At 34.8% G+C, this 27,805-nt stretch overlaps 1 protein-coding gene across 2 annotated transcripts in view; it reads right to left on the reverse strand.

Moving 5' to 3' along the window:
* Positions 1 to 1,767: 1,767 nt before the first annotated feature.
* LOC149785099 (uncharacterized) overlaps positions 1,768 to 27,805 on the reverse strand; it is a 40,999-nt gene continuing 14,961 nt past the window's right edge. For both annotated transcript variants that reach the window (XM_089978862.1, XM_089978861.1), the window contains exons 4-8: positions 25,369 to 25,533; positions 19,398 to 19,530; positions 16,351 to 16,512; positions 10,129 to 10,314; positions 1,768 to 6,280 (exon numbers count right to left, since the gene is read on the reverse strand). In XM_089978862.1, coding sequence (XP_089834988.1) covers positions 5,358 to 6,280; positions 10,129 to 10,314; positions 16,351 to 16,512; positions 19,398 to 19,530; positions 25,369 to 25,533 — 1,569 coding nt within the window. In that variant the 3' untranslated portion in view covers positions 1,768 to 5,357. The remainder of the gene's footprint in view (positions 6,281 to 10,128; positions 10,315 to 16,350; positions 16,513 to 19,397; positions 19,531 to 25,368; positions 25,534 to 27,805) is intronic.

The following is a 27,805-nucleotide window of genomic DNA, read 5'->3' on the forward strand; positions in this document are numbered from 1 at the left end:
ACACTAAACAGTAGAAGACTTAAAATAAGTCAAATTACAATGACTAAAATGTCGAAGATAAATCACGGGAGCTTGTACCGTTGCTTACAATTTACCTGTATAAGTGTGTTGTGATGTGATTTGGATTTTTAACGTAGCTTTAACAATTTTTCAGTCATATCGCAACGATGTCTGCAGTGTGGCAGTTTATAGTGTTGTCTAGCACTGGGGCATCATGCCACAGACATGTAGCATGATGTCCCACCCAGTCACATTATCCTGACATCAGGCCGACCAGTCCTAACACTAACCTCTTAATGCTGAGCGCCAAGTGAGGCAGCTGTTAGTACCATTTTTGTAAGTCTTTGGTATGACTCGGCTGGGGATCGAACATACAATCTCCTGCATCTGAGGCGGATGCTATAACCACTAGGCCACCGGAGCAGTTGAAAGGTATCTGTTGAAAACAGTTGGATCCTTAGAAATAGTGTACATAATTTTGGTTGACACTGAAGAATTCAGAGTAAACTTAGAGATGTGATTCAACAAAGATAAGCTTTGAAATTAATCCCCAAAGACAATTGCACGTTATGTGAAACATGTATGTGATAATATCATAAAAATCACCATAGTGATGTGCCAATCAAAATGCAGTTGTGACCTCATGTGATGTAGACTAAACCACATCAGGTTGTACAAGAACTTTACGCATGTGCATTCTGCCTGAAAATCTGTCAGCTGCAATAGCAGGGGATGAGAATAAGATGTCCAGCATTTTACTCCTGGCAAGCTAAAACAGGACAATTAACTAAGGGAATTTCATATAGAAAGATTAAGGATAATCAAGGCAATAGTGCCCCAAAAGATAACATTTTCAAAAACCACAATATCACCAACATAAAATAAATATTTTTGACAACTTGTTTTTTTTTAATTATAGCTAAGACAAAATCAGCAATTGCAAGCACTGAGGTTCTATTAATTAAAGTATGCAACTTTCTTCTGCTAATAATTATTACATAATGACAGAATCATGAAAAATGTAATCTTTTATTTTCCTTGAAAGTCATTTTGCACTTAATCTTCCTTTATTTAATTGGCAAAAAAAGGTATATACACATGTCTCAATGAGTTCAAGTCTCGACTCTACCAATGTGGGCATGTGAGAAAGCTTGCCATTAACTTCCCATGGGTTGATGGTTCTTCCAGCAAAAGTCTCAATAGTTTCCAAGCTATGACATGAATGACAAAGTATGGACCCTCAAGGCCAATGTCAGCTGCATGATAAATCTGTCTTTTCACACTCAATAAGTATATATATGGTCACATGATTGTGACCACAGTAGTTTTTGGTCATTACCCAGTGACCAAGTCTAAGAAGGATAGGGAGATACCCCAGGGCATGACCTGGAGGTCCCAGTCTGATATTTATTGACACCTGGTCACTGATCACACAAGTCAACTCTCAGACATCCAAGACAAACAAATCAATAGTTATAAAACATGACTGCATTTCTTAAAATTACAAACATGACATTTTTTAATAATTTAAAATGTATAGCAACGAAATCATTCCCAATATTTTATAAATGGATTATTATTGAATATTTAAAGTTGTAAACATTGTTCTAGGCTGGGTGTGTGATATTAATTCACAGACTGAACATCTGTATCGAACACTGTATTGGCCATGTGAGAGTAAAGGGGTATGTAATAATTTTTTTTAAAAATAGATTTGCCTAGCTAATGCAAGAGGGTTTAATACCTGAGTAAAATACTTCAAAATGCTTATATTTCATGCATTTTTATTTTTATATAATTCATCCTTTTGCATTTGACAGTATGCAATGCATACAAAATAAAGCATACACAATTATCACAATAGTCATACTAATAAAAATCAACAAAAGTAATTTAATTACTAATACAGTGGATTATGTATCAAAACACTACTTACATAAGCCCATGACACTCAAAGTTTCTTCAAAACAATGCCATTCAAGGAGCACACATTATTACCTCACCTACAGTTTCTCTACACATGTAACCAAGGAAAATCCATACCTTTCCACCACAGCAAAATTCTTAATTTCTCCCCCTCCAGAGATTAAATATCTGTTCATTTCTCTCAAATCTACAGTAACATGCTCTGTGCACTGCAAACACTTCCAATGCAAAATATACTAGTACAGACTTTCATGCAGAGTATAAATAAATAGATAAATAAATAAATAGTAAACAGCATATCAACATAGAAGAATCATAGAAATAAATTCACCCCAAGATATGCCAAAAGAAGAGTATTTATGGCTAATTTAAACCTAGATATGAAAGACGAGCTTGTAGGTCATAATCTTTACTTATGCTGTGGTAAATGCTGATGTCTCAAATTTGTGATAATGCACAGTATATAGCTTTGACCATTAAATGGTTCTAATACTGTAACAGGACATTTTTACAGGAAACTTCGACTAGCAATTCTTGTATAATTTAGTACCCTAACATCAAATTAATTGTAGGTATGAAAATAGCAGACAATGAAACATTTTTCAAATTGTTGTGGAAATAGTTGGAACTTTGTTTACCCCCAACACTTTGCATTGAGTTCAGAGTGAGACCACTGAAACAATCAAATCTTACTGCAACAATTTGCTTGGTGATGGATTATAGGTGGCAATGATGAAATTTGAAAATTACAAAATGATTCATGATTTAAAATGATAGGCAAGATCACAGGGTAAATAATGCAGAAGAAAGAGAGAGAGAGAGAGAAATGAATGGAAATAAAATGTTTGAGAAAGTAGATATATTTGTACTAAGATTGCTCATTACATTAACAGTTATAGCAAGTTTCCTAATTAAACCTTTCACATACAAGTCTTTCTTCATGTCAAAGCACTGAAGACATCACAGAAGTTGGCATACTGAAAACCTACCAGGTCATGTAATTACTTTTCTCATTGGTCAACTGATTTTGCTTCCTCTGTGATGTACCTCTTTGATCTGGAAGAGGGGCATTTGTTCAAAGAACTGTTTTGGCTAGATAGATATATATACCTAGGACTGGTGTGGAATGATGTGGATCAATGAGATGTAGCAGGTGAAAATGCTGTAAACTATGCAGAAATGTATCCACTACATGATATGCAATACTGAAATCAAGCTTAATGTTTTTTGAAGCAACTGTAAATTAAGTTTTTTATTTTCCAATGTGATCAAATGGCACTATATCAAATTACCCATGTAAAAAAATTCCCAGGTCATAATTTGTAATTTTATTCAGATGGAGCTAATTATATCATTTCAACTTCGACTGCCAGAGTTTAGACCAAATGACCTTTCTAACATGTCAAACATTGCAATCACATTGATTAATTACCTGTGATGAAAGGCCTATCAAGTAAGGTCTGGTTTAAGTAGTTACATGTTAAACAGAGTGGGGCAACATGTGGATTTTTTTCCTTTGAATAGAACTAAAATATAGGAAATGTTTAGTAATTCTGAACAGAAATAACTTCACTATTATTTTATTTTTGCTCATATTATAAATTATTTTAAGCTGAAGAGAAGTCTGTCAAATTTCAAAATTTTTGATACATGATAAAAGATCAGAGCAAAGTTTTTGGAAAGCTGTTACATGATAACATCACCCATTTAAAGGAAACTTACCAGGCAGACAAACAAGTCTGTTAATAAGCGAAGGAAGATGTCTCTGTGTAAATATGACAGCATAACCCCCTCCCCTCCCCTCCCAAAGTTCAGAAAATAAAGTCAGCCTTGGCATATGCTAGCTTTTCAAGGTCTACATTATTCATATAAAATTACACATCTAACATGCACCTGTTTCCTTGCAGCATATCCCACTTATGGCCAAATGTAATCATCAGCAATTGCTCAGTATGACATCAAGTGGCAACATCAACACATGAGTACCATGTGTAATCACTTATAAATCCAACTGCACACTACACAGATCCTAATCTGCCATCACATAATTTGCCAGCAGATCTTGGTCTGTGCATTTTGTAAGGAGTATTCAGTAGAGCAAACAGTATAGACCCTAGTCTGCTTGCACATTATGCTATGGCAGATCAGGATCATTGTTTTTTGCAGTCTGACTTGACTTATAAAAGTGAGTATATATGGTACACAGCAAAAGGTTAAATTAAATGTTTCGATGCTGAAGGACTGTCAATAATGTGCAAATGGTTTAAAATGGCTGAATTTTGTTGTGGTTTTTTTCATGTTCAAATAAGAAAAATGTCATGACAGGCAGACCTGCCAACCCTGACAAGACTGTTTCAGTAAGGAAGTTGATTTTTTTCTGTAAGTTTGACCCATTTTCAGTAAGCTGTAACAAAAGATCATAAACTGCTATATTGTAAAGCTGGAAAACGTACTTAAAAGTTCGTTATTCGAAACATGCAGTGACAGTAAACATTATGTTCAACTGAAAAGTTTAAGTACATGTAGACCTTATTTATCACTAGTACAGCTGCACAAACTTCAGTTCCAAACCCAATACAGCTCAATGGCTTGTGGTATCTCTCAACTTGACATAATTCTTGGAATTTTATTCCATTTTGCAAGATGATGGCAATGATATCTCCCACCATGAGACATATTCAAATTGGCATGTGATGTCCAATAAATGTAATTGTGTACCTTCCGGCTTTTATTCGCAAGAAACTGAATATTCCTTTTTATTCTACTGTGTTGATTATTAACACCTTTTAAGAGGCTTATATTCCCTTTTGTCTTCAACATGCATTGCTTGCTGGACACCATTTTTTTAAAAACAAATTCTATAATCAATGGTTGGATCATGCAGGTGCTTTGCATGAATAAATATTTGCAGTTTAAAGCATCTGAGGTACTGCAGTAAAATTAGCCTGGTTCCCTGACGAATTCCACTAATTCTAATATGAAACCCAGATCCAAATCAAACATGGATTAAGCAATTATCCGTATTTTTCAGCAACAATCATTTTCCTGCAGTTTTTTCTTTTATGCCTTAAGTATGTATTTTAAATGTCATTTCATAAGACTTATGGCAAAATCATAAGGGTTGGAAGGTCTGAACATGTGGTAACTGTTTCAAAAGATTAATACTGGTTTTCAATGTTGCAATTTTTATTTTACATAAACCCTTTGCAAGCAGCATCCTTTGAGATTATTTAAAACTGCATCACTAAAACATGTTTCTTTTGAAATAGATACCCCTTCTCAAGTAATTATTTCTTACTGTACATTATGCAACATCAAACATGGGTCTATTATGTTTGTGATGGGCTGATTGTTTTACTGGAGCATATAAAGTAAAGGAAATTCACAAAATCAAATTTTAAATATCTTAGGCAACTATTGTCAAGGTTCTGTTAAGAATTTGAACTGAAATGAGGTAATTCATCACTAATTGTATCTAAAAGACTAGGGTCAATGTTGAATTCTGCTAAAAAGCGAGAAAGATTCTGTCCATTAACACTGCTTTCTTCTGGAATGACATCCCCTTTGTCAGGTGATGAGAAAAAAGGAAGCACATTGAGATCCAACAGGGAGGAATTCGGAGATCTTGAACTTCCTGGTGAAATTTTTGGTGAGTATTTTCTTATACCATGCAATTCTGGAGAAAAGCTTAGCCCTTTGTCAGAATCAGAATCTTTCAGAGTATCTAGAAAATTTCCATCAAAGAGTGTACTCGATCTTAAAGGAGTTATACCCCTTATAGGGGATACAAAATCAGGTGAAGGCCCACATTCCTCATCTTTAACTGGAGTTGATGTAGACAATGAATGACTAGAGTCATTAATGGAATCAAGAATATTTTTCATGGGTGTTGTAAAATCTTTTTCAAGATTCAATAAAAAGGCAGATCCTACTTCCTCTTCGTCTGAACTGTCCTCTAACAAGTCCTTCTCAGCTTGCATCCGTCTACGTTTGGAAGCCTGTTCCTTTTCTTTTCTTTTGTCACTACGTGTCTTTTCTTTGTATATCTTAGGCCTTGGAAGCCCAATATTAACTCTACTTCTTTTACCACGTCCCGATTTACTAGTGGACTTTTCCTTCTCCAGTGGATCATGTAGGATAGCACTTTTGCCTTCTAAAGGTGTCTCTAGTTGTAGTTCTGCATCAAGCCAGGCCTGCCTGACAATGTTTATTTCTTTCCTTCTACCGTGACTGTGGGTGGGTTGTGTTTTGGCGGTGATGCCTGCAAGTTTTATTGAACCCTTTGTAACAGTAGCAGCAGAGTTGTTTGTATACGATGCACCAGGAATTTGAATGGAAGCAACTGCATTGGAAACTGAAAAGATATGATACATGTAAAAAAGATGACCATATATTTCGTTTATGGAAAAGAAATGCCCCAATACAGTGCCTGAAAAAGTTACCCAAACACAAAACTTAGGTGGCTATAGGAACATATAATCCAATGGACAGACAGAGGTACAACTATGGGCCCCTAACACATCTGTGGTGGGGTATGCAAACTGTGTGATTATATAAACAGACATGTTTACCTGTACAAATATCTATCAGTATTTTGCTAATATTAGTTACCAGTCTATATTATGTAATCCTAACAATGACAGCTAGAAAGTCCAACATGAACAGCTAAGAAGAAACAAAGTCTGCATAAGGCTACTTGCAGCACAGAGGATCCTCTCATTAGCCACACCACGAACCAACCATTATATATCAATCATAGCATGAATCAGCTGATGCAAGTTCATAACTCTTGATGCAAACTAATAAGGCCATCTCATGTCATCCTGGGTCAGCATAAATCCAATTGTGTTTTATTTTACTTGTCCACAGTCCATCACAACATCAAACTAGGGACCTTGACCTTACTCATAATCATTCTTAAGATTAAAGTTAGAACAGCAGAACATTATCAAGTGCTTAAGTGACCAAGTTTAAAGGCTTAATATATCTTTGCCCCAAAAAAATACTGCCCATAAAATTGCCACATTGAACCATAGCCTGTTAGAAGCAATGTTCAGGGTTAGAAGTGAAATTAAATTTTAAAATGTGAGGGTTCCTGAAACAGGCATTTCAAGGTTTTAAAGTTTTTTGAGGTTCAAGACACGAAGCAGTTACATGATTATCTCCATGTAAGCAAAACATAAAAAAATTGATAAAGTATGCTTTGAGTTGGTTTCTAAATAAAATGAGAAAAAAAAGAAAAAATGAACAAATAAAAATAAACCTCTCCTTCGATAACTCGCACACATCAGGGTCCAAAAACACAGACCACTCTATAAGAGAGGGCATGAGTTACTGAGGACCTCCAAAAATAAGCTAGAGAAGAATGCTGGATGATAGTAGGCAGAATTAATATTTTAATACAAATAATACTATCATACAGGTTAGAGAATTTTTAATTCGTACTCTATGTAGTTTTGAAACCAGGGCCGCAAGTAAACGGCTTCCATTGCCTTGCGTGCACAAACAAGCCCAAATTTCCTAAGAATTAAGCACACATCACCAAAAAATTATGTTACTCATTTGGTGTTATATGCACTTGTATGTAGCAGACATACGCGCATGATGACCTAGGAATTAATTCTCATGTATCTAAACAGTCATGAAATCTGTGTGTGTGTGTGTGTATATATATATATATATATATATGTGAATCTTTTAGAAAGTAAACATTTCCTATTACAGTATATAAAAAACAATCAACACAAATAATTAAAATCTTATAACAAAAAGAGTTTAACCCTAAATTTATCTGTGCTAATAAAATCCTAAACTAGATTTTCCAAACAACGTAATCTCCTTATGACGATCTGGTTAAAAATTGATCATTTAAAAAACATTTTCAAATGGGTTGATTTAAATTTTGAGAAAAGACCTTAAAAATTATAAACTGTTGTATAAACAAGGACTGACTATTCTGAAGAAACAACTTGTCTTCTTGTAATATGTTAAACCAGTACCCAAGCCTGTATTGATACAAGGGCTCGTATTGTTGTTTAATATATACTACAAGGGATGACATTGTCTCATTTCAGCTCTGAGATTCAATAATTTGGACTACAAATGTGGCTTAAAACGAATAGCAGTCTGTTTTCTAATCCGGGTTTCCTCCAAATATTCCCACCCCCATTTTTCATATTTGGACATTTAGGTTGGGGTGTGGGGTCATTAAAATTGCATATCGAAAATTTGGAATTTGTTGCCACCATGCATAGCGACATATGATAGTCGCTTACCAGTGGGCCTAGCATATTGAAACTTATGCTACATTGACTCATACCTACATCAAACCGTTAGAAAATGATTTATTTTCTCAGAAATAGCAAGTATTATAAACGTTATGTCTTTAATCCAACGAGAGACTAGATGAAACTATGGCATAGATGAAACCTGATCCTGTACTCGCCATTTACATTACTAGTCACATGACTTCACAAATCTCAAATGATGACATCGGGAGTCCAATAATCACATGGTAACAACAAACTCCTTTTTAAAGTTGTTATACAGAAATTCAATTATATTAAATGAAAGTCATGATACTTTTTTTTAAAAACCAGATATGGCCAGTCTCATGTATCAAGTAGAGAGTACGTGTCAAAGTGGTAGTCACATGATACAAGAAAACTCCAGAAGTTGTTCTCAGAATGTATATATATGGAGAATTTTGTGTTCTTTCATTTTTCTATTTTTATAACAACCAACATATGTCTTTCATTTAATATTTTTTAAATTTTTTTCTCTATATTTGAAAATGTGGGTTGTTAGATTTATGTACTCATGTGACAAGCAATGCAAATTGCGAGTACCAGGTAACATTTCATCAATGCCATAGTTTTATCTTGTATTTCAGCAGATTAAAGACACATAACGATTTTAATACTCACAATTTCTGAGAAAATAAGTAATTTTAATATCAATTTCATGCATGTATCACTCAATCTAACAAAGTTTAAGTTTGCTTGGCCATCCGGTATGCAGCTATGCTTTGCCACAACCATGTTGGCCTCTTGTGATGCTAGACTGGTTTTCATACCTTCTATGTAACGAAAGATACGGATATCGAGTGAGTATGAAAATAAAAGTCTACTAGATGAATCTAATCCACCAAGCATTTGGATTCACTCGGCATATATGTTTATTGCAAGCACCCAAATAATCCATACTGCACCCTCCAAATATTCTGGTTAGAACTCGATAAATTTAACTCACGACGATCAGTTTAGTTATGACTCAATTACGTGATTGTTATTGGCGTCAAGTGGTGGTAGAAAATTCATGGGTTTTTCCTGACTTTCATCAATATTTGCGAAATTCAAGGACCTTTCATGGTCAGGAAAAAAATTATCATTTCACCTGACTTTTTCCTGATTTCCTGGTAGTGTGCGAACCCTGTTCATTGAGTTGAAAAGATTAGATATTTATGAAAAAAAAAAAAAAAACTGATAGTTCAACCAAATCAGCATTGATTATGCCTGCACAGATTACAAAACCATTCACAAAAGTTTTAATTTTAGTGGGATTTTCAAAATCACATCTCAGATGCAACCCAGCAGTTTATATACCATGTTTTACACTAAAAATGTTAGCAGATCCCATTCAATTTACAGCTCAGTCCTTAATTTACTGCAAGGCTGTCCATTCCTTCATTATTGTAAGTTATCTTTACACCTGACTGGTCTGGCTTACAGCCTATTTATAGTGACCAGTCTAACACATGACCTTGGTAACCAGTCTCAGCTAATGGTACGGATCTGCAAAAATGTGAACATGGAAATTAATATTGAAAATTTAGTCTTCAGTAAAATAATTACCAGTCCAATACCATAAACACTAATATGGCTAAGGCATTATTAATATAAACTATCATCTGAAGAAAATTAAGGTTTAGGTCCTTTATTAGTGAATTTGAGACTCCACAATATGTAGACATCGTTTTGAAAACTCCAAAGGGTGAATTTTAATAGCTGGTCTATAGTTGAACTGGCTCATGACTGTTAACAGTTAAGTCAGACTGATCTAGGTAGACTATTCAAACTAACCTTATGCAATTATTATAGCTTCTCTTTAATTTGCCTAAATTAGAACCTTCATCTTTAAGAAGCATATGTAAAATGGTATCTTCCTAAGTTTTCTGTTCCTTTTCTTTACACATTTTCCTACCTTCATTAATACTGGGGCTAAGACAGGTGGCCATGACTGGTGGTGGTGTAGCAAGCTGAAGCACTGTTGATGTGGAAGTCTGTGCACTCATGTCAAAACTGGATGGCAGGTTTTGGATAGGAATGAGTGCATAGGCTTGTGGCTGAATATCAAAAGGGGAGGGTCTTGGCAGTATGGGAAGAGGACCTGAAAATAAAAATACAAAAATTAACTTCAAGTAAAGAGAATGGAACAAAATGTTTTTAAAAATCAATGCCATCATATTTAATGAACATTGTGTTAACTATCCCTAAAAATTCATTCTTCTTCACACCCTCTTACCATCAACTTTTTCAAAGTCCAATTCAGGTGAATAATCAGCATAGTCCTTCCATTCAAACAAGCTATCATGAAATTTGTCTTTTGTTATTATTCATGACTTATAGTGTGTATGATTTGGATTTTTAACATTGCTTTAAAAAAATTTGATCATATCGCTACGATGTCTGCAGTGTGGCAGTTTACAGTGATGTCCAGCACTGGGGCATCATGCTACAGACATGAAGCATCATGTCTCACCCAGTCACATTATCCTGACACCAGGCTGACCAGTCCTAACACTAACCTCTTAATGCTGAGCGCCAAGCGAGGCAGCTGCCACTACCATATTTATAAGTCTTTGGTATGACTCAGCCAGGGTTCAAACACACAACCTCCTGCATCTGAGGTGGACAATCAACCACATAGACCACCAGAGCAGCCTCAAGACATACAGAATATATATACATGTATGCAGAGTTAAACAAAATGTAGGCAAAAGTATTCCAGCTAGACAGGTACAGAAGGGAGGGGTGCCCAACCCCTCCCTCACTGCATAATTCAACCAGTGTTGTTTCCAGTACAGTGCTCCTTCCAGATCATCTTACTGTCTCTGTGCAGTGTTTCTTGCACTGTGCAGTCTTCAAGAGAGTTGTAGTATGTGCCAATATGGTGTATGAAGTTTGTTACTTTCTAAACATCAGTGAAAAGAAACTATGTTTCATTTATTGAGACTGAAATAAAAGAATGTGGTATTGAAGACTTAATTCATTAGATAATAAGAAATATATATTTTGGGGGTCAAAACAAGGGGTAGTAGATGAAAATGCCAATCAATTGGTTTCAAACAAAAGACAAAATAACTTGAATCTGAAAATCTCAAGCAACTATTTGATTAACATGGTTCCCATGCTTTTCTAAATATAAATTTCCAGGTCTTTTCCAGGATGAAATTAATTTTTTCAAGGTTAACATATGACCATTACTGAATGGAATTAAAGAACATTTTGGATTATAAAACATGCATTTTCCAAATATGAAGATGTTTCTCTTTCAAGACTCTCCAAAATATATACGTCAGAAAAGATGATCATGTACAAAACCACAAAATGAGTCAAACAAATTTTTTTGGACTATATTCCCATAAATTGGTATTTAAAGCCATTTCAATGTACAGAATACAAATTCTAACTTTACTTTGCTGACCTACATCATGTTGCTACATGGAAACAACATAATGAGCATAAATTATTTTGTTTTGTTTCAAACCTTCAATTCCAAAGAATTCCAGAGCAAAATGTGTGCCTGTTATACAAAGTAAACATTTCCTATCACAGTATAAAAAAAAAAAATAAATGCAAAGTTTTAGAATCTTATCTTGTTACGAAAAAAGTTTAACCCTGAAATTATCTGTGCCAATAAAATCTCAAACAAGACTTTTCAACCAACCTAAACTCCTTAAGATGATTTGGTTAAAAATTCCATCATTTAAAGACATTTACAAAAGGGTTGATTTAAATTTTGACAAAAGACCTTCAAAATTATATATTGTTGTACAAACAAGGACTGAATTTTCTGTTAAAATCAACTTGTCTTCTTGTAGTTCAATAAACCAGTCCCCAAACCTGCACTGGTACAAGTGCTCTTATCGTTTCTTAATATATAATAAAAGGGACAATAATTTCCCATTTCTCCTGCGTTCCATTTAAGATCCGAAACCAATGCGTCAAGCTACATGTCACTGTGTAATAGTTTCGAACCAAAGTTCAGCTGAGATTTTAAAAAATTCTAATCCGGGTTTCCGCCGAATATTCCAACCCCATTTTTCACATTTAAGCTAGGTTATATCGACTTATATCTGCATGAAATCGACAGGAAAATTACTTATTTTCTCAAAAATAGCAAGTATTATAATTGTTATGTCTTTAATCCGCTGACAGACTAAACGAAACTCAGCACAGATGAAACCTGACCCGGTACTTGCCATTTGCGTTAATAGTCACATTACTTCACAAATCTCAAACAACAACATCGGAAGTCCAATAGTCAAGTGATATCAACAACAAACTCATTTTTAATGTTGTTGTACAAAATTTCAATTATATTAAAGGAAAGTCTGATGCCTTTTGTAAAAACCAGAAAGAACATATAATTCTCAACATATTTATTTCAAGAACTACAAGATACTTGGCCTGTCTGATTCATCAAGCAGAGTAGTCTGGTTCCTTGCTTCGTATGCTCCCTACATGAGAGAGCACGTCACTGTGGTAGTCATGTGATACAACAAAATTCCAAAGTTGGTCTCGGAATAAATATAGAGAATTTTGTGCTCTTTCGTTTTTTTTATATATTTATTACAACCAGTATATGACTTTCATTTCATATTTTTTCTACATTTAATATTTTTTCTACAATATTTGAAATGATGGTTATGAGATTCTGTGTGCTCATGCAAAATGCTATCGAAATCGCTAGTACCAGCTCAAATTTCATCAACCATTAGTTTCATCGTCTTTCAGCAGATTAAAGACATAACGATTTTAATACTCTCGCGATTTCTGAGAAAATAAATAATTTTCATATTGATTTCATGCAGGTATAACTCGATTTAACAACGTTTAAGTTTGCTAGCCCATCCACTAAGCGGCTATGCTTTAACGCCACCATGTTGGCCTCTTGTGATGCTAGACTGGTTTTCATACCTTCCATAGAAAGAAAAAAAATATGGATATTGAGCTGTCTGTGAAACAAAAAGATGAACCTAATCCATTGAGCGTTTGGATTGTCTCAACAAATATATTTATGGCAAGCAACCAAATGATCCATACTGCAACCTCCTAATATTCTGGTCAGAACTCGATAAATTTAACTCACGATCAGTTCAGTTACGACTCAATTACATAATTGTTTCAGGTGTCACAGTGTGGAGGAAAATTCCCAAATTTTTCATGACTTTCATCAATATTTGCAAAATTCAAAGACTTTTCATGGTCGGGAAAAAAAATTATCATTTCTCCTGACTTTATCCTGATAGCGTGGGAACCCTGGATTAAAGGACTAGATTTTTGGACAGTCACAATATATTAAAAATATTCTTATCAAAAGTTTGAAGTTTAAGGGATTATTCAAGTCTGGAAGGTATGTAAACTGGTGCTTACTCAAGATGCAGTACATGGAATAGTCAAACTCTTAAATATCCATTGTCCACTAATGTAAATAAGTTTCTACAGTTATGCTTTAACAGTGAAATTTTAAAAAATTATTATATTGGCCATAAAGAGTTTCTAGAAATCTAAGAAAAGACGATTTCTTCTTTTTAAATGCTGAGTTTTTAAATTGTCGCTGACATTCTTGAGAAACTTAACAATATTTAGGCTGTTATACATCACCTCATATCAATTCTGATGTAAAATTGATCAAGGAATAGACTGGAGAAGGAGTTTTTGATATGACGCTGTGTAAAATGTGCAATATTAACAAAATATTGTTGTGTGTACCTTTATCCTTCATCTTCGCCCGCTAGTAAAAAAAATTTTTAATAATTATATAACTGAATTGGTGGTTAAGCTTGAACACAAGATAATGACTGCTATAGTTTAAATCGAAAGTATTAGTAAAGTTCACATTGTTCCACTAACAAACAGAATATTAAAGGAATAAATGTGCCATGGTTAGATTAACTAGATTTCTCCATATGAGGCCATATGTTTTGATCACGTGATAGTATGGTGTCAGCATTCACCTGACTTTACCGGAGTAGACAAGTACAAAGATAGCTGAACATTTTTTGTTCCAAGATCAACTTGAGTTGTTAGGGTTAGCACTTTCTGGAACAAGTGTGTGTGTGTGATTTGGATTTTTAACACAGCTTTAACAATTTTTTAAAGTCATATCGCTATGATGTCTGTAGTGTGACAGCTTATAATGATGTCTAGCACTGGGGCATCATGCCGCAGACATGTAGCATGATGTCCCACCCAGTCACATTATCCTGACACCAGGCTGACCAGTCCTAACACTAACACTAACCTAACACTAATGCTGAGCGCCAAGCTGTTAGTACCATTTTTGTATGTCAGGAACAAGAATATATAAAAATGTGTTCTTAGTGTTTGGCCAAAATCTCAGAATAGGTCACCCCAAAACTGCCTAGATGTCATGCAATCATGCGGAACCTTCACATTTATGTGCAAACGTCGAATGCATAATATGGAAGAGAGCGGACTCAGGCAATGGGAAACATAGGTTAGTTAGAATTTTTTTTATTTGTCCAGTTGTTGTTGCAAATGACTGGGTTGTATCCGCTTTTCTCAAATGTTTGTTTGCTTTTTCAACTTTTTTTTAATTGCTTGCACTAGTCTGAAGGACTACCTACAAGCAAACTTCCACCAGCCCCAACATTTTTACTGGCATACATGCAGAAGCCTGAGTTTTCATACAGGTGCAACCAAGTATCGCTAGTTCCATCCACTTTGAAGGTCAGTACTGCATTATATGAAAATCCCAAACTAAAACTAAAACACATTTACACTAATTACATGTACAAATTTATTTGCAGCCAGATTTACTGATATCCACAAACTTTATGCTATTTGTCATGATAAGATGTTGTAGAAGTGTTCATGAATTGGGGTATAGTTAATTTGTTTTCAAAACAATTCTGGCTTCATGCCTGTTGGTTCATCTTGGTGACTAAAATTGTTGCAAATTTTCAGCTAAGGAGACATTAAAGTTTGTCATATTTTTCCTCACAACAGGAAATACTTTATCACTGTCACTGTTGCTGATCTTCAACTGAGAAAGGCAAGTTATGTTCAACAAAAAAACTCACAATGTTTCAGCACTGGTAACTTGGAGGACTTGAGAAGGTGACTTAAAGTTCTCCAGAGTTGTAATCTGCTGTTGGTGCTCTAAATTTTCCAAATATTTATGTGCTTTTTGCTAGGAGTGAGCTTTATCACACAACTCTGCCACATGTCCACAGGGGATCATATCATTGCTTACAATTTATCTGTCATACATGTACTATATAAAAATATTATTATATAGTACAGGTATATAGTTAAGCAACAATATGAGCCTCTGTGCACATTCCCAATTCTAAAATTCATGGCACACTACTGTGTGAAAAGCATAATGTATATCATTCTTTGATAGCTGAATCCAAGACCAAGTTCAGGTGTACTCCAATCTATACTTCACTTTTTGTGGAATACATATCCTTTTCCTTGCAAGTGAAAGCATTTTAACTGTACTGTAGCTTAATTATTAAATGGTATTAATGCACAGAATGAAACATTAAACGGTAAACAGTTACTGATGTTGGCACATGTGCAGAAAAATATGAACTCAAGCAAATTATGATATATGCTAATCTTTCAACATCTCAAAAATTCAAACACTCAAAAAATCTGCCTTCAGTTAGTATTTTAAAAAGTTACAGCTGCTATGTACATCTGCCACTATAAAAAACAATTGGGCCCCAGTTTTCTTCACAAATATTTGTAAAACTTCTGTTATAAGTATAGATTATATACTTTACAATGCTTGCTACAGGGAAAACTAACAACTAGATATAGTTCTACTAACAACGCAACTACCAATATAGGGAACTTATTTGCCTCAATGACCATTTTTGACGAGCAAATGGGATAAAAGATTTTATTTTATTCCTGATTTAAGCAATTGAGAATTGTGGAATTAATTATTTATTTGCATGCGGCATGAATCTGTGAATCACTATCATGAGTCGTGAAATTCATGCCAAAATCATGAGGGTTGGCAGGCCTGCTTCCTATGTGCAATTATTTGCTGAAACATGCAGAAAAGACTTTAAACATTTGGGCTGAAATGTTTCAACGTTCTGTAACAAATGTTTTTAAAGAAGAAGATGTACAATCCCTATTATTATCCAATGCTACCTACCTTTCTTTCTTCCAGTAGTGCTGGTCACCTGGCAGTGGTTTTGGTAGATGATATTGGCTTGGTGTGGTTGCAATATAGAGGTTGATGTGTGAAGGGAACTAAACATGACTGGAACCATATGACGAGGTTGGGTCGAAAATGAAGGCAACGATTGGCTTTGTTCTGTAAATACAACAAAAAAGATGATACTTCGTAAGGATATTTTCTAATGAAATGCTGGAGGATTTAACTTTTTAACAATTTCATATTTTTACATGGTAAAGTGTCCAAGCAATCCAAAATCAAATTGGTATTTTCTTGCTCAACTCCAAGTTGAACACATATCCCCATGTAAGGGTTATTACACTGAAAATATGAAACAACTGTACCTTTTCACTAATTTCCATCTATGCTAGCCAAGGTTTTGATAACCCTATCTACACCTTGGCGGACCAAAAAGACATTTCTATGCTTTGGGTTTGTGAATTTGGATGCAGCAGCAAGCCACTGCATCCAATCAAAATTAATTTATTTAAATTTGAACACTGTTCCTATATGATTGAGTCAAGAGGAGCACACAACTTGAATAGACTGATAAATATACAATTTTCCACTGCCAGTTAATGTTTGTACAAATACCTTTCACTCAAATACACCTGTAATGGCCTCCCTCTGATACACGGTCATACTTTCAATGTTAAACTTGCAAAGTATCCCTTTTAGGTAAATTGCCTCCACCGTTTTCGGCCGATGTACAATGCATAAACTACTGGTTAGTTGGCAAAACATAGTTATGGATGCAACACATGTAATCCAATAGATGTTGCTAGGACAAAGCACCAATATATCTGTTTGATTTGCCAAGGTGTAGATCGGGTTATCAGAACCTTGGCTAGTGAAGATGACTAATTGCCCATAACATAAGAATTTAATGAGAAATTCAGAATTCATAAAATTTGCACAGGTTCAAAATCATAGACTACTTTTATCAAAGACACAAAGAATATATTGGAGAGTGAATTTGTTCAGTATGCCAAGATGATAACAGTTTTTCAGCAACAGAAAATTTGCAGAGCCAATTTACAGCAGGCTGTAATCATTCAGGGATGGAAACAGCCTAAAAAATAAAATATATTCTGGAAAAACTACTTATTATCTTTTTGTTCTAACCAGCTCCATTTGAAATTATTTTTACTTACTGGTAAAATTTAGTGTCCATACATTTTCCTATTTCTAAGAATTTAAATTTTGTGTAAGTGTGTGTGTATGATTTGGATTTTTTTTAAACATAGCTTTAAAAAATATTCAGTCATATCGCTATGATGTCTGCAGTGTAGCAGTTTATAGTGATGTCTAGCACTGGGGCATCATGCTGCAGACATGTAGCATGATGTCCCACCCAGTCACATTATCCTGACACCAGGCTGACCAGTCCTAACACTAACCTCTTAATGCTGAGCACCATGCGAGGCAGCTGTTAGTACCATTCTTTGGTATGACTTGGCCGGGGATCAAACCCACAACCTCCCACATCCAAGGCAGATGCTCTAACCACTAGGCCACCAGAGAGGTATTTAAATTTTGCAGAAAACTGTGCAAGACAATACTTGAAGCAGCAACAAAATGCACAAAAAGGTAACGAAACCACAATTTTTTCCCGTGTGCACTGTCAACTTTGGTGTACAGTGTCTTGGTGTTTTGTTAATTTCTTTCTGAACTGAATTATAACACGGAAAAAAATATTCAGATTTTAAAAAACATAAAAGACTGCTAGAAATTTATCAGAAAAAGTATAATCAGTCTGGATTTTTAAAAAAACTGATTAATTTTACTAAAACTTAAAAAATCACATATCTATTATCTCCTAGTTCACTGCAAAGGTTTTTAAAAAATAAAACTCACAAGCATTGCTATTTTCATTCACAATATGTGTTGTAAGTCCATAGGTTGGCAGTAATAATCGCCAAATGAACAGTCCAGAAGTTTATACATATTAAGCTGGTGATCAAGTCTACTAAAATTACTTATCTAGTTTCTGTTATAAGTGTGCCAAATTTGGTAAAGAAGTTGACATACATTTTGCAGTAAAACATATTTTCATGCCTTCAAAATTATATCACCATGTGTGCTACTTCAGCCATGTTGGCAATGTTGTTGTTGTTGTGGGGTTTAACGCCATTTTTCAGCACGATAGGCTATACATGGCGGCCAGTATTAATGGTGGAGGAAGAACCCGGAAAACCCCGGAAAGAACCACCGACCCACGAGAAGCTACTGGCAAGCTTTCTCACATGCCCACATTGGCTGAATCTTAGACTCGAACCGCCGCAGACAGAGGTGAGATGGCAGTGATCCGTAACGAAGAGCGCTTTAGACCACTCGGCTGTTGGCAATGCATCTTCCAGTTCTGAAAACTATTTCAGACAAGGCACATCAGCTAAAATTCTCACTTTTAACAATTTTCTTGCTCAAATAGTCTGACACACTTCACAGGTTTAAAAACAAATTGCCATCATCACTATCATCAGCCAGTATTTGCCAAACAAAATTGTCATCTAAAAAGAACAGCACTGGAATTCAGCCAATTGGGTTTCTGGTAGCCCGCATTTTAAACATGCATTTGTAAAACTCCTTGATGCATAGTTCAAGCTACAACACAATGCTTTGTCCAGAACCCAATGTGTCAATTAAACTTAGCTGAAGTGAAAGAGTGTGCATGTGTTATCAAATTATTTCCTGTGGATTATGATAACAATGGAATTGCTAGCATATGATGGAAAATCAAACAGTACTTAAAAGGTAACATTTTCCATCATATTGCTTTTTTTAAGCAAAATCTCTAAAATTCCAGGACTTTTAAAGACTTAGGTGAAATAACAAAGACTTTCAAGGTCATCATTTCTCAATGGCTTTCAACGACATTTAATGATACAACACAAAAGCAACAGGTAAAGCATTGCTGATATTAAAATCCTGACAGGAGACTTGATATGTAGATCATTAAGTCAACAGCCTTTCATTCATTTTAACAATTTTCACAACAACCCCAGACCTCCTTTTTTAAATACCTTTTCCATGACTGGAATCTCTATGATACTTGGCTTTGGGAATGCAGTCTGGCTTCAAGGTCCAGTATGACCCATGACGAGCTGACTCTCTTACAAATATGTTATACAGGGACAGATTGTGACGAATGGAATTCTGAAATAAAGAGACATTGAGAAAGGTAACCAAGTTGAATGACAGGCCTTACACATTTGTTATTTTGTATATCTAGTCATTACCACATTTTTATAATTCAGCTAGTCTGTAACTTGTTATAAATCTGTGCTTTGGTACAAAAAAGATGAAGACAGGTATGAAAACCTGCACATGAAGAAAAACAAGCACATAAATGTGATGAAATCTCTACATCCTGGTCCCGTATTCTTGAAACTGTTTGAGCAAGAAACTTATGTCCAAGCACAAATCCCAGAAAGCAAATTTTAGGAATATTGACATATGCATTTCATTATAAGTTGGAAAGGAAGGAAACTGATAATGATGGTGATAAGGTAGAAAAGTTAAGATACATCTGTAAATAAGACACTCAAAAGAGAACACTGACAATCAAATCTAGGTGAGACCTCATCTATATCAACTTGCATGGTATAAAATTTTCTTTGAAATATAAACATAACATTTTTGTGCTGAAACAAAACTTGTACGGGTCCAACAGTAACCACTAAAATGACAAATGACATTGATGTTAAATTTGTCATGCCTATGTTGATATTGAGATACAAAAGAAATGCAAGTCAACAGAAGCCCAGGGTCAGGACTTGAACAAATCCTGTTTCCGAATAATTTATGTTGACACACTGCCAGTTACATCTTGTACTTTGTTCAGACATGATTTTGGTCTTCCATAAGAAAAGCTGAAAAAATGTTAAGGGGGGTTTAGGGGTCCACCCCCAACGGGGTCTCGAGATGCAGTGCCCCTGATCTGCGGGCCCAGGATGCTGAAGGCCCCCAACCAAAAATGCATTTTACACTCATAAAAAACTGCTCCTGGTACAACTTATGATCATAAAATAAACCAAAAAATAATCATCTGAAAAACTAATAAACTTACCAAAAGTGTTCAACTTTACTTCAATAATTTCACAATATAGTCACATGAATTTGTTCTCCAATACTATTGATGCTTAAGTTATTTCATGTGCATGTCAGTGTTCACATCGTAATTAAGTCGCAATATTTTCTCAATTTTTGCAGCAAATATATTATACTTCTCTCTTTTCATAACAGATCTGTAAAATAAACACCAGTACATCAATTATATACAAATAATCCCATATATTCACTCGTCTTTTTCTCCAATGGACACAACCTGTTCATATGCCAGTCAAGCTCTTTTTGCAGCTTTGGTAAAGATTTCTTTAGCCTTCTCAGTGAGAGCCTTTTTCCTTTCAAACTGGTGCTTGTATTGGCAACATGCAGTGTACATATTCTGACAGAGGGCAACATCTGTTCTCTCATGCACGAAATCCTTCTTTTAATGGTAATTAAGTGCACTTTTCCAGACGCCTTCTGAGCTTCAATTTTTCCGTATGCAGCTTCTTTTGTAGGTGCTGTTCCAAACCATTCCAGCCATGATTACCGTAGAGCAGAGGTCACAAAATGCCAGTCCTCTAGCGTTCAGTTTTTGTTTATAAACTGACCAACTAAATTGCCATTAACGTTTCGCAGCAGCCATTCCCATATGTTTTTTAAACCTTTATCTAAAGTTTTCATTTCATGGTCTCTCTCAACAACTCGAGACACCATATTTTGCAAGCATGCTTCTTCTTTCCATTGCAGTTTCCATTACACGAAAATGCAATGGATAATTTAAACTTTTGACCAATCAGAATACTCTTTAAGAGAGTAGTGTGCTAACTAATATATGGAACAAATAATTTACAAGGGTCATTGCGGAATGGGAGCAGACAGACCGTTTTTTAAAAACCAGATCGGAGATGATATAAAAAATGGACTATATCAAGAAAAATCTGATTCAAGTCAGGAGAAAAGCAAAATTCCACTTTAAAATGGAGAAAAATCATAACTGTTTGTTCAACAATTATTTGATGTTGCCACAAGGCTTTTAGTGTTGGTGTCTCAGTAACAAAAGGGTGTTTGTCGGATCCATAAAGTTGGCCTTTTGCAGCATTTTCAATAATGTATGTACCCTCCATTAAATCAAGACGGTTATGATCTTCAATAAAAACAATGCACTATCAAATGAAGTCAGCAACAAACTTAAAAGCAACAGATTCTGTTTGAGTGTTGCATTTTCCAAATGTGATCAGTGATTGAAATAAATGTATTCTTCAACTGAAGTTTCTTTTTCTTTATTTTATGCTTAAGATGGTTACCAATGGCAGCATAAAATTCAAATTAAATCTCTTGAAACTAAATACAATAATTTTCACTTGTTGAAAGGTTTTAATTTCCATATAAGTAGCCTCAGCAAGATGATTATGTTTGTTCTGTCAGACTTACTGTCACGGAATTGTGTATGAGTTATATCAATATGTATATGTTGTCAAAAATGTACTCGGGGGTTTTGTTGCCACGTACAGCGTCACCCGAAGGTGGTTTATTTTTTTGGCTCTAGTTATTTCGAAATACTGAGCGAAACTCAGACCATGCTGCATGTGCGAATTGCCTGCAGCGGGAAAACCTAAGTACCTAGCTGTGCATATCTGCCACAGCTTGTATACATATAGAGCAAATTCTCTATAACCAAATTACATTACGAGTCTTGTCAGAAAACTTACCTCTTTATGGGAGCAAATCTCCAGCTGTAGAGGTAATGAAATTTAAGTATTCTTTATTACTATTCGTTTTATATGACAGAATTGTTTCATACTTTAGATGTTTTAGAATTTATTCTAAATTCTACAAGTCAATACTATGGTTATACAACGCCATATTAGAAATACTATAGTCTGGTTCGAGTTAGCTATTTGTTGTAACTGAACAGACAAATTGAATTTAAGTATACGCTGCATGCATTGAACGAATAATGTAATAGGTAATGAATTCATGTGCGCACATGCGCAACATATATCAATGCTGAAGTACTTAACTGTGTCATATATACTACATGGTTTAGCTGCTTTATACATGGTTTGATGTGGAGTCACAGAACTCTGTGTGGTTTCTTGTGACATGTCGAAGCGAGGGACCAGGACTTCGCGACCATCGGGTCTATGATTGATGTGAAGGCTCTTGAGGGATCCTTCAACAGACTGAGAGGGGCGAACCATGCGTGGGTGCTTCTCTGGCCATTGACTAGAGCGAGTGGAACAGGAGTTACATCTTGAACATCAAATGGGCGCCACGATAGTTATATATATTGTGTTCCATGTTGTTATTTTCACTTTTGCTATCTGAGCAAATTTACCTGCATTTCAATATCGTTATATGAATGATACATTCAAATTTACATGCATTTCAATATCGCTGTATGAACGATACATTGAAGACTTTATTTATCTTGGGGTGTAGATCATATACTTTTATTTTGTTGATCGGTGATAGGACTTAATTCACGTCTGTTTGAAATTCCATTTGTTAAATTCACGTTTGAGTTTTTTTCGTTGAGTTAACTGTTGATAGTTCCATGTTAGGAACTTTATAATTTTCCTTATCTTTTTTGTTTATAATGGTGTCAGATTTGTTAATATTTAATTTGCGTTTATAAATAAACATCTTATAAATGCAGTTGCTTTGAGTGTCTTCACTAATCCAGTCCCAACCCGGCTTCATCTTGTGACACTTACCAAAATCTAGGCCACTTCAAGTACGTATAGGACAAAAACAACAATATAGCCACCAACAACTGGCAACAATGAATTATCATAGTGAATTGTTTAGTTACATGTTTGTTGACAATGGGATATAGATCAAACAAGTACAAACCATTTTTATATATATGTGCTTTCTCATGCGATGTGACTGATACATACATTTCCAAACATGTGACATGAACTTTTCATATACATGTACAGTATTTAACCCATTATGGATCGTATTACAAAGGTAACACAAATCAAGTTGTCAATATACAAGTGTATTTCAAAATGTTTTTGCCATCGTATAATCAAAATTCTCCACTTTATATTCTAAAAGAGTATATCCTACTTAGTGACAACAGATCATCCCTTAAGACAAATTTCACTTGTATGCAAAATTTGATTTGTTTTTCTGCCCTCCCCCCGGTCATCTTATTATGTCAACAATATTACCTCAGGCCCGAGAATGTCAAAATAAATGTTTAATAATGTATTGAAAAATAACCCACAAAACCACTAAATTATCAAAAGTACCGTGCAATTTAAAAATGGACATTCCACAATATGGCTTTTCCTTTCAATTTTTTATTGATCAAATTAAATTAATAAAAAATAATTTCAAATATATTATTTCTTATCTGATAACAAAACCTGCACTGAAAGACCACTGCTATGTGAGACCACCTATCTTGAGAGACCACTCTCCATGCACAAATTATTTATTATATAGCATTGTTACCTGTTATGAGAGACCACCTGTCTTGAGAGACCATAAATTTTTGGCAAAAGAGGTGGTCTTTCAAGACAGGTTCTACTATATTATACAATTTTAGAATGTTTAAAACTTTCTACAATAACTGTTCTAAAGGATATCATTCAACATTAGTTCTGAAAAGGTGGTTGTTGATTTCTTGCATGTTATCCTTTGATGACAGAAACATACAAACTGGTGTTTAGAAACTTTAACAATATGTAAATAGCAATTTGTGTTTTAAGAACAGAATCAGTGACTGGATATTTTATCTGCTTCTTGTACACTATTTCATCATAAAATTAGTTTGAAACTATAAGTGAACCAGTAACAGAAAAATAATAGTGGACATCGCTATGTCTGGGAAGTACCAGTTTATTGGAGTGTCTGTGCTCGTAAACCATTGACAAATATATTCAGAAATATATACAATTTATAGAAAGCAAAGCCTAGGTATTATGTTATTGAAGATTTAGCTTTAAAATGCAATTATGAAGGAAGCACTATAAGTTCAAGGTTGTTTTCTGACTGGACTCGTATTCATGAAAATGCAGGAAAAAGCATCAAAACAAATACTATTTAATCAATGCTAAAAATTACTACAAGCAAGTAGACAAAAAATAAAACCATAAATTTGCAATCATATCTGTGGATTGTTGTAATGAAGCGACATAAAGTGAGTGGTTACATTACGATAAAATCCTCTAACAATAGATGTACTCAATGTCTGTGTTGATTCGGTTGGAAAGAAGGGTTTAGTTCATATACCGACTATAAAGGTGCAATGTGTATAATTTTATGCATTTCAGTGAGCTATGTATGAATAGTTATGGCAATGTTTTATCCGCAACACAAGAATCTGGAAATTAATCACCATACAGAATGTTTCAAGTTACCACTGAACTTTGGTGTATATTGTTATGTCTCGATGGTACTGAACTAAGTAATAGACAAGAGCAAAATCCAAGAACTTTTCTAAAAGTGAAAATTTAAAAAGAGCTTGCACTATTGTGAATTAAATCTTAAACTGTCCTATAAGTTCTATCACTAGACCAAAAGTATAGTGTATTCCAAATGAATTTTAATCTTGAATACACTCACATATACATAATCAGAAGGTAAGATATTAAAATTTTCCAAATTATAGATTATAACCTCACTCCAAATAAAGATTTTTTTTTGCTTAGACAGTATTGTAGCCACAAGCATAGCATAAGCTTTAGAACAATGAGCCACTGGTAGGATACAAATATTTTAAACCAAACCAATGGACTGTTCAAACATTTTTTTGGGGGGGGGGGACAGGATTTCATACCATTTCTTCATGTAAGATAGGCAATAGATGGCAGTCAGTAAAACTTGTGGAGGAAGAAATGAGAAAGAAACAAAACCCAGTACCAACCACCAACCAATAGGGAACTACTGACAAACATACCACACATTGTGATGTAAAATTTAATGTACCTTCCAGCCTGGTTTTGAATGTTTGTAGTAAGGAAAGGTGTCTTCAATCCATTTGCATATCTCCTTCAGCATCATTCTCTTATCCTCACGACTGCACAGGGCCATCTGGATCAGGTACATGTATGAGAAAGGGGGTCGTTTATGACGCCCACATTCTTCACTGATCTGTAAAAGAAATTATATTCTATCAGTTATTTTATCTGGAGCAATCAACATAATGTAAACTCATTTTTATTCCTGCTCTTTGAATATGATACATATAAGATGTTACATGAGTGCTTAATTCCAACAAAATTACTCACAAAGTTTGATAGATTTCAGTAGAAATGAGCAAAAATGTAAGATTCTCTTATTACATGCTCCAAAAAACTTTACATTTATTTGATAAAGCCAATAAATAGTGTACATCTGTCATGTATGTGACATCAAATCATCTGGCTGTATAAGCCTAAATGACAACAGCCATATGATCTTTGCAATTTTGTGTGATCTTTGCTTTGTCTTATTTACTGTTGTAAATCGAAACATAGAGATTTAGATTTGCCAATGTTGAAATATTGTTAACAATTTATTTTTAAAAACAATCTGCATGATGATATTGTCATTATAACATTGCACCAAATTTTAAAATGAAACTGCTAATTTTATTTCAAAATGGAAAATGCAGTAGGTAAAAGTTTCTTAAAATTTCTCCTCAAATTGTATTTTTTCAAGATGCTTCTGACAATATCCACAAACGGATGAAGTTACATGATCTGAACCTAACATTTCTGTGCATAATTTTTCTTCTGTTTTTAAGCCAGAGTTACCAAAACCTTTAACTCCAAAATCAGCAGGCTTCTACGTTTCTCTAAGTTCAAGCCACCTGCAACATTTTGTCACAACTGTGATATAGAACTAATGTTTGGTAGAGAAACTATTTTTTCTTCCTTATAGCATTGTCCTACAATCAAGGACATCCACCCTGATATTTAAAGTGTAGTGGATGCAATGTCTTCCAGCACAGTATTGCCTAGCGTGTTGCTCCAGTCAACTGATCAGGAAACTTGAGGCCAAATTTTCAAGAATATCTCAGACACTTGGCAGCACATGCTAACACAGAATAAAGTCTAATGGCTTTAATCAGAATATACTTATTTTGATGTCTTTATCCTAATGGAATCAAATCAACTGGCACATGTTCAAGATCTTTGTTGTTGTTGTTGTTGTGGGGTTTAACGCCATTGTTCAGCACGCGATAGGCTATACATGGCGGCCAGTATTAATGGTGGAGGAAGAACCCGGGAAAACGCCGGAAAGAACCACCGACCCACGAGAAGCTACTGGCAAGCTTTCTCACATACCCACATTGGCTGAATCCTAGACTCGAACCGCCGCAGACAGAGGTGAGATGGCAGTGATCCGTAACGAAGAGCGCTTTAGACCACTCGGGGCCCCTGTTCAAGATCTGTCCACATATATCAGTTGGATGAAATGTGATGGCAGTATAGGAATGCTCAAGTTGGTTGATGGAGTATTTATTCTCTAGCAAAACAAAAAATGCAGTATTGTTGATAAAAGCTTTCATGGTGGATGTCTTACATTGCAGTTGTAGGACTAACTTCAGGCAGTTAACTCCATAATAAATATCTTTTTTTATATAAATCTCAAGTAGAAGCCATCAACAAAGTTAGTTTGAAGTCTGTTTTGTAGAACTAATGTTACTGAAGAAAACATTTTTCTACCTTCAGTAACAGTGGCCTTGACATATTTACAATGTTTGGAAATGGTAGATGGTGCAGAATCCAAATTGGAAAAAAGACAGATGTGTGTGTGTGATTTGGATTTTTAAGGTAGCTTTAACAATTTTACAGTCATATCACTACGATGTCTGCAACGTGACAGTTTATAGTGATGTCTAGCACTGGGGCATTATGCCGCAGACATGTAGCATGATGTCCCACCCAGACACATTATCCTGACACCAGGCTGACCAGTCCTAACACTAACCTCTTAATGCTGAGTGCCAAGTGAGGCAGCTGTTAGTACCATTTTTGCTCTAACCACTAGGCCACTGGAGCGGTCAAAAAGACAGATGTAGGTCACAACATAATATGCATTGCCTTATGGTGGGCATTCTAAAAAATGAATGAATTGTAAAGACCGTCATACTTTTCTCAACTGATAAATTTGTTCTATTATTCATTCTCCCTTTAAAACTTGTCTCCTATAGTATTGTCTGGTAAATTAAAGTGCACAAGCCTAAGGATTAGGCATGCTTAAATAGACACATAGTATAAAGACAGTTCCCATGGGAGATGGCAGTAATACATTTTAGTACTCTATGGTTCATGTGATATCATACAATGCTAACATGTGGCAACTACTGATGAAATAACTATGAAATGATAAAAACCTGATATGGTTTCCCAGAGTAAAGGGGAAATGCAAAAGGTCT

This window comes from Sinohyriopsis cumingii, chromosome 13, assembly GCF_028554795.1.
Source record: "Sinohyriopsis cumingii isolate HCF-2022 chromosome 13, ASM2855479v2, whole genome shotgun sequence".
Classification (NCBI taxonomy): domain Eukaryota; kingdom Metazoa; phylum Mollusca; class Bivalvia; order Unionida; family Unionidae; genus Sinohyriopsis; species Sinohyriopsis cumingii.